This window comes from Idiotropiscis lumnitzeri, chromosome 11 (assembly GCF_059441095.1).
Source record: "Idiotropiscis lumnitzeri isolate Australia: NSW breed Sydney's pygmy pipehorse chromosome 11, RoL_Ilum_1.0, whole genome shotgun sequence".
NCBI lineage: Eukaryota > Metazoa > Chordata > Actinopteri > Syngnathiformes > Syngnathidae > Idiotropiscis > Idiotropiscis lumnitzeri.
In genome coordinates, this window is record NC_142401.1 from 9,770,448 (window position 1) to 9,780,346 (window position 9,899).

General features: G+C 41.0%; 1 protein-coding gene across 2 annotated transcripts; it reads right to left on the reverse strand.

Annotated features, from left to right (window-relative positions):
* Positions 1-727: 727 nt before the first annotated feature.
* Positions 728-5,780, reverse strand: terf2ip (telomeric repeat binding factor 2, interacting protein). 2 transcript variants are annotated; one of them, XM_088309283.1, is made up of 8 exons: positions 5,665-5,780; positions 4,543-4,763; positions 4,272-4,417; positions 3,977-4,188; positions 3,182-3,827; positions 2,401-2,537; positions 1,531-1,821; positions 728-1,066 (listed from the first exon to the last, which is right to left on the reverse strand). In XM_088309283.1, exons 1-8 carry the CDS (start codon positions 5,665-5,667, stop codon positions 845-847), a joined length of 1,878 nt encoding a protein of 625 aa, XP_088165409.1. In that variant the 5' UTR covers positions 5,668-5,780; the 3' UTR covers positions 728-844. The 2 variants fall into 2 exon arrangements, with proteins under 2 accessions (XP_088165409.1, XP_088165408.1); XM_088309282.1 differs by having other exon boundaries at positions 1,531-1,887.
* Positions 5,781-9,899: the final 4,119 nt, after the last annotated feature.

A 9,899-nucleotide genomic window follows, 5' to 3' on the forward strand; every position in this document is an offset into this window, starting at 1 on the left:
GATGACCTTTATGATGCAGGTGGAAAAAGTTGCATTTATGGCCTTGTAAGGGAACATCTCGATGTTCGTTCAACTTCGTTACCATCCCTTTGTTTATTTGTTTTCTTTATAAAAATAAGTATTAACATTCATGTGGGTCTGGGGGGGAAATAATGACTGTACTCAATGTCGGGAAAGCTGAATAAACACTGAGGGGATAAAATTATTTGACTTGTCGTGTTGTGTGAATACTCAAAACCGCATCAAAATGGCTTCCTCATAAAAAATATTGAATTATCTAAAAAACTTTAAATGTACACTTGAAGTTTTAATAAAAATGATAATAATGCCTGTCATACAACACAGTACTGCTGTTACAATATGCAATTCAAGTAAAAAAATAAAATAAACCTACTCAGCCGAGTGATGGGAAAATGAAGCTTCAAATTTGCTTCATGAACTACTTGAAATTTTTCCACTCCTTTAGATGGCACTGGGTTTGACATGCCATTTCTAAAAAGCCTTTATCTAAACCAACAGCGCAACAATCTAGAGGAGACGAAAAATACAACTGGTTCATGAAGCTAATTTGAAGCTTCATTTCGCCATCACCAACTCAGGCTTTGAAAACGTGGAAAGTGCTGAGCATACGGTCACCGTTTGACATTTCAGTTGCGTGCGCACCCCCAAATTGAAATGAATTAAAATCATTATCCCACTATGTTAAAGAGACACAAATGGTACAAAGTTATGGTTTGATTATTTCATTATTTATTACACATGTTAATTAAAACAACTTTTAACTTAATTAAAACAAGTCAAGAGGGCCTAAAAACAAACTGGCAGGCAGACACATTCCCCATTTTCACCGCTCTACCTTGAGGAACACCATACGCTTGGCCACGGCCACTTCGCCGTGTTTCCTCTGTAGACACTGGAGATCGGCGGGGTCGGCCGACAGCAGTAAGGCGTCGTCTTGGCGGTCCCAAATGGGTGTGCAGAAAGACGAGGGATCCAAAAGTAGGCGTGAGGCGGCGGCGAAGTCACCGCTGGTCTTCAGCAAGGCTTTAACCACGGACATCAAGTCCTAGCAGGTAGATTTTAAAATCATCAGCAACTAATCAAAATCTAACACTTGTCAATTAAGTTTCAAGGTCATTTTACAAAACACTCAAAGATTGTAATAAGCAACAAACCACCAAAATTATTCTACCAACCGTTCTCCTATCTTTTGCTCCTGTCTGCGAACTTTATCGACTTTATTTAAGGATGCCTCAAAGGTTCTTAGTAAAGTAGAGCATCAAGGGAGGGGGGGGGGGGCCCACACAAGTTCATATCCTTTTTTGGTCGATAGCAGCCCATGATGCAAAGGAAATGTTTGCAGCATGACATATTTTGCATGGCACTATTTATAAAAATATGAGGAAAAAAACAACATTTGAAGAACAAACCGGAACGTGGTGTAGTGGCCATGACTTTACGGTCGATTACATGAATGGCGACACTATCTGAAAGAAAATCCTTCCAAGCACATCATTGATAACAGCACACCTGGTTTGTCTGCTTCATCAGTTCTCTGATACGACGCTGGTCCTCCTCGAAATGGGCCGGCACTGGGGGCGAGACGTCATCTTCCTGGGATTCGCCATCAACTTGAGCTTTGGATGCCACCTCAACACTGCTGCTTGGTTGCAGAGACAGGTTGCCTTCTGGCGGGGTCTGCCATTCATTGGGTTCTCGTTCAGGAGGGCGCAGATTGGCACGGGTTGGAGAAACGGCCATGGGGGCCAATGGTTCCACCAGCAGAGATTCGGACGCCATTTGGAAAACATCCTCAACGGACTGAGGGATGGAGAGAGGACTTGTGATTCTTCTTGGCTCAAGTGGATCATCCCTGTGGTGCTGTGCCTGAGTCACAGCGAGAGCAAGACCTTTTACCTTTCACAGGTATATTGATTGCGCCGAACAGATTTACTGAGAAGTAACAAGGACTTGACAACCCAACAAGAGCACATTTTTAAAGAACTTGTCTAATATAAACAAAGAAAAGTGCATCTCACTTGACTCTAGTTATTTTTTTTTGTTATACTTTGTGTTAAGAGCTTTGTCACAGTCCCAGCTTTTGTTAAATGCGCTATACAAATAAAGTTTTATTACATTGAGCTAAACTGTTCTCAATTTGGTATGATAGCATATCCCCTGAAGGTGACTAAAGTACATCAATTTGAGTTTTTGGCACTGGACATATTTATTGGTAATTAATAAAGACTTGACAGCCCAACAAGTAGACATTTGTAAAGGTGTCTAGAGTTAACAAAGAAAAGCAAATGTTTGGCTCAACTGTGCGGAACGTGTCAGTTAGCATTATCAAAATGCTGTTTAACCTCCCCAAAGGTGTATAAAGTACATCTATCTATGTACCTGACTGTCATCGTTGCAGTCAATCGAGTCAGAAGTGGAACCGGAGTTGCTCATAAACTCTTTTGTGGCCTTCTCAATTATTCCTAGCGTCTTCAAAATCTTCTTTTCTCCCTCTGCCTGCTGTGGCTCAGACTGACCTGTAATCAAGAAAATGGAGAGAGAGGGGCGGGGGGGCGTTGACAATATTGCTATGTATTACACAATAAAAAAACTTTAGGGCAATTTGGCTTTCTGGCAAAATGTCAGGATTAACTTAAAATCCACTATTATCTTTAAAACCGACAGATAAACTTAATTTGACCTTTTCAAAGCATGTGAATGCACACATCCATAGGTTCAATGTTTTGGTACATTTTGCAAAAGTTACTATTCCCGACCAAAAAGCTAAACAGAAATATATTACAGCAGATGTTTGAGCCATGAATCGGTTATTAAACAAGAAAAACACTTTCATTATAATATTTTCACATTGTGATTTGGGCATGCATATACATATTGGTGAGGATCGGTCAAGGTTTTCGGACGTTGAGGTCTTCATTGACCATTTTAGGGCAGTATTCACACCGAAGCTAAATTCAGATTATTTTTGCCCATGTGCGACACGTCTGATTTTTTTATTACAGTGTGAACAGTAAATTAGACTTCTTCATTATCGAATGTCATCTTTAGTAGATGTCTCCATAAAAAAAGAGATTGAGAAGCGGTGCTCAATATCACCAAAATATTTCTACCTCCTCCCACTTCATCCTGAAATTTAAATTGTAATTTTAGGGTGTCTTACTCGGCTGGTTGACATGAAGTGGATCTGCTTCTGACGTGATTGGAGGCTGCTCAACATCTTGTTGACTCTCTGCTGCTTCTTTTTCTTCTGTTTCTTTGTCCTCCTCTGCTCCTGCTACCGAGCTCTCTCCTTTTGCTCTCTTAGAAGGCGGCTCATCCTCTCTGCTCTCTTCTTGAAGAGAGGACGAGGCAGACCTTGTTCTCCTGGGGCTGGGAGGAGGGGATGGAAGCTGCCTATCTGAAGCTGCTGACGACGATGTTGATAAACAGAGCTTTCTGGTGTACAGCTCTCCCTCTTCCTCCGAATCCTCTAACCGTTTGCGCAGTGAGCGGCGATGTGAGCGGCCAAGCAAACAACGCTGTACTTCATCATCACTTATGGAGCCAGCGCTTTGGGGCTCCGTTCGGGTTGCTTCTGTGCTTTCCGGTGCTTTTTCAGTCGGAGGCGACATATTTGCTAGTAGCTGGTCTGTTTCTGGTTCGGTGCTCTTCTCAGGCTGCAAGGAGTCGCACGTTTTGGCTTCAGCAGTCGTTGCTTGTTCGATTTCATCACTAGGTGGGTTCAAGATCTCTTGCTTAAGAGGACTGGACGTTTCAGCTCGGACATCATCTGAAGGTCCTTTTTCAGCTGTAAAGAGCAAGTCAACCTGTAGAAACACAAGGAACCGTATTCATGAAGATTAAAAAAAACTTCTAGTGTGTAGAATTAAAAAAAAAAAGTATGCATAAAAGCCTGAGTGTAGTGCTTTGGCGCCCTCTATTGGAAAGAAAGAAGAGGACAGTGTGTTGAAATAACCTGCGTGTCGTCTGTGGATGCTTCCGCCTCATCTTTGGTGTGTTTGTGTGCCAGGTGATCTTTGAAACGAGCTTTCATTGACTGCCAACTGTGAGTGGTCACGCTTTCCTTTTCCATCCGCTGCCACAGACGGTTGCCCTTAACTTCCGACCTAAGCCGGCAGACGTAATTCAATATTGCGGCGTCTTCGCTGGGGCTGTACGCCAGCCTGCCTGATTGGAAGCAAACGGATTTGATTTCGGGATGCGCCATGATGTGCCGTTCAAGCATTCGCGGAACAGTATTTGGGTTGTACCTCCTGCTTTGCCGAGAGACTTCCCGTTGCACTCGGTAAATCTTGGAGAACGCATCGGGACTGTTTCGGCTTTCATTCTGTAGTCGTCGATGTTCAGCTGCTCATCTTTCTTCACACAGTCGCGGATGAACTCGGTAGAAACATACCTAAGACATTTTATTTTCAAATGAGTTTTACAGATTACACGTCACATTATGGTGGAAAAGATTTTCAAATTATTTATCTTTTTGGTATTGTTTTTTCTTAGACTTTTTACATTCACTGTACTTACCGGTGAGCTGTGCTCTCTCTGAAAGCCCCTTTTTCCCCAGTGTCAATCAGCAAAATGGATCCAGGCTTCTGGACATTGCACATGGTGCCTCCCCCGGCTGTGATGAGAGGCTGGAGCTCTTTCTTGATGGGGCCCGGTCGCAAATAGAAGGACATGGGCTCTCCTTCCACAGTCATGAAGAGAACCGGCGAGATGTTGCAGCTGACATCTTTGGACGCCATCTTAGGAAACACGAACAGCCAAAGGAAGAAGCTCAGGTGGCATTACGCTGCAGACCAGTGATTGTCAACCACATTTACTTAGCTGTTACAAAATTTCTTTGGATCCATGCCAGCGACACAGTGACAGCCAAAACAATTGAATGCTTATCCACTAACGTGTGTATTAATTTCTCAAAAAACAGAATAAGTTGTAGCACACTTTAAGTGAGACAGTGGTGACAGCGATGGATACACATTTGAAAAGAACTACATCCTAACTGGTTCCTGAAGAAATTTCAGACCCAGTTGAAGGTCCAAGTATGAGTCGTGGTTGGAAGAAAGAAAAAAAAGTGTGCTCAAGACGTTACAACTAGGAGCTAGGTCTGTTTGGTGTTGTCAAAGTGAACGTTCAAAAGAGTGCAAGTTAAAGTGTTTCCTAAGTTGACAACTCTTTACAATACAAAACATAAGAACTTTATTTATACAGCGCATTTCTTAACAGCTGGAGCTGTAAAAAAAAAAAGCGCTTTCTATATGATGTAATATAAATTGGCAGGAAATTAGAACACAAACTAAAACAAACAACACGTATTTATTTGTCAAATTCCCGAGACTACAAAGCAGAATGAGTACAGTAAGTACATTTGTAAGTAAATTTAGACAAGCTCATAATTGCTTATAGATCATATCCCCATGTGCTATGTTGTATTTTGGTATTCGTCCTTCTCGAGCAAAACAGACGTAATAACACAATTTCGGGGTGACGTTTTCGACGCAAATTTTGCTAATCAAATAGCTACGTTTCGTTGACACGCGACGAAACCAAATTCACTTGGTTAACTTTTTTATCTACAATCAAGTGAGCCTAAGAAATAGAAATCTCGAAAATTGCTCAAATTGAATTTCAATTTTTTTAACTTACCATATCCCGTCTAAACCGACTGTTTCCCGCTCTACAGGACCATAACAAAACACACTTCCGGGTGGAAAGTCCTGTTTCTTCTTCTTGGGATCTGCGCCTTGTATGCAGTCAAAAGCCTTATCACTGCCCTCATGTGTCTGCTCTTTGACACTACATTAATTATTTTAATAATGGGAATGTAATCACTGCTGCCAAACTTGCATTCTTACCGCAGTATAAGTATTTTCCCCCCAAATTAGGCAAAAGAAAATATCAAGCACCTGAAAAAAAATATTGGTTTGATGTCTGTCTTTTATTGTCCATATGTGCATTTTGTAATTAATAAATACATAAAGGCAAGGTGTGCCTTTTTTATTATTATGCACATTTAATACTCAACGTGAAGGCTTTTGTGGTCTTTTTAAGGGCGTGACGATGAGAACGAATATGTGTCCTACTTCACTTTCACGGCCTCACTGGCCTCAGTGCATGATTATTGGCATCTGTTGTCTTACTCCCTCACTTCGAATCCAAGCAGCTGAAACAATACGACCACCATCATTGAATGTTTCTATCATTTATTTTAAAAAACATGACAATAAAAACGATGTGCCTAATCTCTTGAACATGTTGACTTAGAACAGCCTCATTCAATCCACTGTATTTTATTATTTGCTTCAGTCCATCAACAGAGCGTATTGCAGTCAGTGTTTAACTTGGCTCTGGCCGAAAGAATGAAATATTCCTGCAGAGGGAGACATATGACACCACTTGGATGAACAGCAAACATGAAAACGCTTTTAAAGAGACATAAAAAAAGAAAAAAAAACAGATCTCAGTCTGGGAAAATAAGCCAAGTTAATATAGTTAATATATAACTTAACACAAATACTGCTATACCTGCCTTCACAGCTTTATTTTGATTATTTCCAGAAACTATTGGTAGTAAATGTGTTAACACGGCAGCTCTGCTTACCTTTTGACTTTGACATGATAGTGCTTTGGCCGCTTCACTCTGGAACTTTTCCCTGCATGTCTGCCTAGCCATTGGTGGGGAAATTTTGTGTGGGTGTGATTGGTATATTACTTAGGCCCACCAAAGGGAAGGTGAGACTTGGTAGGCCCATCTTGAACTCTATGGACACATGAAGGCAGGATGCTGCAATCAAGCGTCAGAGCTCCAGACAGCAATGGAAGATCGGAAACTGTGGAGATCCATCACAGTCTGAGGACATGACTTGATGTTGCAGTAGTAGGAATAGTAATGCGTCCACAGGGAGGAGTGCAGTGGGCTATAATCCTCCCTGAGAGGCGTCATAGGAACATTGGTGGAGGTGGAGGTCACATGTGGTCCCGTAGCAAAAAAGATTCACTCCGATAAGATGGATGGCTTGAGAATGGGCTGGCAGCCAGAACGACTGGTCGTTAAGCAAACACCCAGCTCTACAGTCTTCCACTTTTATGATTTTTTTGTGAATTTGAAGCTTTGTCCTGTTACGACCTACAAATAGTAGCATACAATGGAACCATAAAAAAAACAAACAAATAAAAAACATAAACCTTTCTTCATACGTTTGACTTGGCATGAAGGACTATAACAATTTTATTCTGCTGCAAAGCAATCAGAGAAATGGGAAAATATATTTCTCCCAAAAAGTGACAAAATTGTGGAGCCGCAAATTTGTGTTTGTTTGCTAGCATGTTTGTTCGCGAGAAGGTTACTTCCTGGTTCGCGGAGGATGAAGACAACAGACCGCACAGTTTATTACTCTGTGGAGACTCAAATTGCTAAATGTAAAAATACATTTCTCAAACAAAAATGACAAAATTGTGGAGCCGCATATTTGTGTTTGTTTGCTAGCATGTTTGTTAGCAAGAACGTTACTTCCTGCTTCGCGGAGGATAAAGACAACAGACCGTACTGTTTATTACTCTGTGGTGACTCAAATTGCTAAATGTAAAAAGAAATTTCTTAAACAAAAGGGACAAAATTGTGGTGACCCACATTTTATTTTAGGTTTCTCGTACATTTTTTACAATCAGGCTACTTCCTAGTTCCTTGAGGCTACAAAAGATGACAGATCTGTAGCCTGCCAGTTTTGATGATCCTCTGCTGAGGGAAACCAAAACGTTACGTTTACGTAGTCTGACGAACCAGAGGTCACATTCCTGTAATACATGTATGACCGTTACAAATTTTAAAAAGTCGGCCAGTATTTTTTTTTTTTCTTATGTAGTCTCTGTGTCATGGATTTTTACCTATCGTGGGGTGGGTCTGGAACGTTACTCCTGCAATGAATACGTGTTCACTGAACAGTATTTACCGTAGTTCTTTTGTTTATGATTTTAGGGCTGTTAAGAATTGACCATGGTGCCCAAGAGTACTGACACACAAAGTTGAATCACTTTGACTGGTGTTCTTATTAAACTATAAAGAGGCTTGGAGGAATTCCTGTGGTTTTCCATACAAAGGCCAAAAGAAACAAGTGTGTTCAGGGGCCCGATGGCAGGTGTATTATTGCAGGAATGCGACTCACAAAACAAAGGAGTGGAATTCCTTCTCGACACTAAAACAAAAGGATGCATGAAAGAAAAAAAAACTGCCCTTTCTTACGGAACTTCCTAGGCTAAATCTCCCACTCTATCTTTGGAGCGGGACGGAGATGGATGGCGCGGAGAAGATTTGGCACATCGCCCTTCAGGAATCTTGGCAACGCTCGGTCAGCAGAGACCGCGTTGTAACAAAGTGAGGATATGCTGAGTCGACACATTTATAGAACCACCGCTACCATCACCATCATCCTCCTCCTCCATCCAAGAGGACCATCCGGCCCCTCCAGCGTGAATCCCCCACCGTCTCCTGCCAATTCTAAAGGGTTATTTTCCTCTGTGCTGCTTTCTCACGCCGCCATATTCTCTCCCATGTGACATCTTGAAAGCACTCCTCCGAAAAAAATAAAGAAAAACTACTGTTTGGCCCAAAATGACACGAATCAAACATTAGCTCTTGGGAATAACATGAGCGTCAAACAGGAGAGCGATGGAATTCTACAGTCTTTATTCCCATACATGTAATCCAATGAGTGCCCAAACGATTCTGCCTTACAAAGATAACACGACTCAATTTAGAGAGGTATTCATTTGATCTCTTTTGACCCTCTCATGTACTGTAGCTTGATAAAGTGATGAAAGGTGGGAAAAAAAGCGGTGATGACTACAGAAGAGGAAATGGAAAGTATTGCAACATCAGGAAGGAGTCGGCTCACCTTCCTTCCATCTCACGTCAAAGGGTGAGTCATTTACTTCATCTGACTTTTAATTTGTCTTATTTAACATCGTTTAATGTATTTTTTTTTTTACTCTTGTATGGCTCACACAATATAATGGGTGAGTAGTTTCATTTTGTCTCAGTAAACTGGAATTTTTTCAAAAGTGGGAAGGAAGAAGTTTCCATTACGCATCAAATAGTACTTTACTTTCTTTTAGTAATAGTGAATAGTAATAGTGGTCAACTTTGTCTACTATGAGTGAATTTACTTTAATTTTAGCTTAGTTTTTTTTTTTTTTTTCCGCCCATCTACTTTTTAATTCTATGTCTCTGTTGCGTCATCAAAGTATGAGTATTCAGTAGTATTTAGCTTTGTAAATACTGGTTGGCTTGTGCGATGAGAATGTTAAAAAGTGTAATGGATGCAGTTAGCTCACCTTGCTTTCATTACATGTAGTCTAAGTGAGTCGTTTTATTTTAAATTTACGTATTTCGTTTTACGGGGTTCCACAAGGTTCAATTTTAGGGCCTATTCCCTTCTCTTTGTATTTTGTATGAGAGTTACGAAAGTTTAAAAGCGGCTTGTATTGCATCGAAAGGCTTTTTTGGGGATGAGATTTATGACAAATTGGAAAGCCTAGTCTATGTCACAGCAGGGAGGTAAGCATTGTAATTCTTATATAGCCGAATACGTTTGCGTTCGCCGTCGCGGTGTGAGTGAGCGTCGAGTTCGGATAAACACCTTATAGCCACTTATTTCCTCGTTTTCTTTTAAGTCACCCATAGAATGTGATGTTTTCAGAGGTTGAAGTGGGCCGAAGTAGAGATGTCCACAAACAATTTGGGGCCGGTTGGTCCCGTTATTTCTACATCATTAACAACGTATTTACAATGACTTGGAATGGACAAAGTGTGATCAGTACCTGGAGTGACCATCATCCTGTTAACTTCTTGTTACACTGTAACGACAGTGTGTTGAGGGCATTTT

Excerpts from the sequence above, each read along its gene's own strand:
- terf2ip (XM_088309282.1), bottom strand. Across the intron at positions 2,538-3,181 it reads ACTTCATGTCAACCAGCCGA|GTCAGTCTGAGCCACAGCAG; the intron begins GTAAGACACCCT and ends TCTTGATTACAG. Across the intron at positions 1,067-1,530 it reads TGATGAAGCAGACAAACCAG|GACTTGATGTCCGTGGTTAA; the intron begins GTGTGCTGTTAT and ends TCTACCTGCTAG.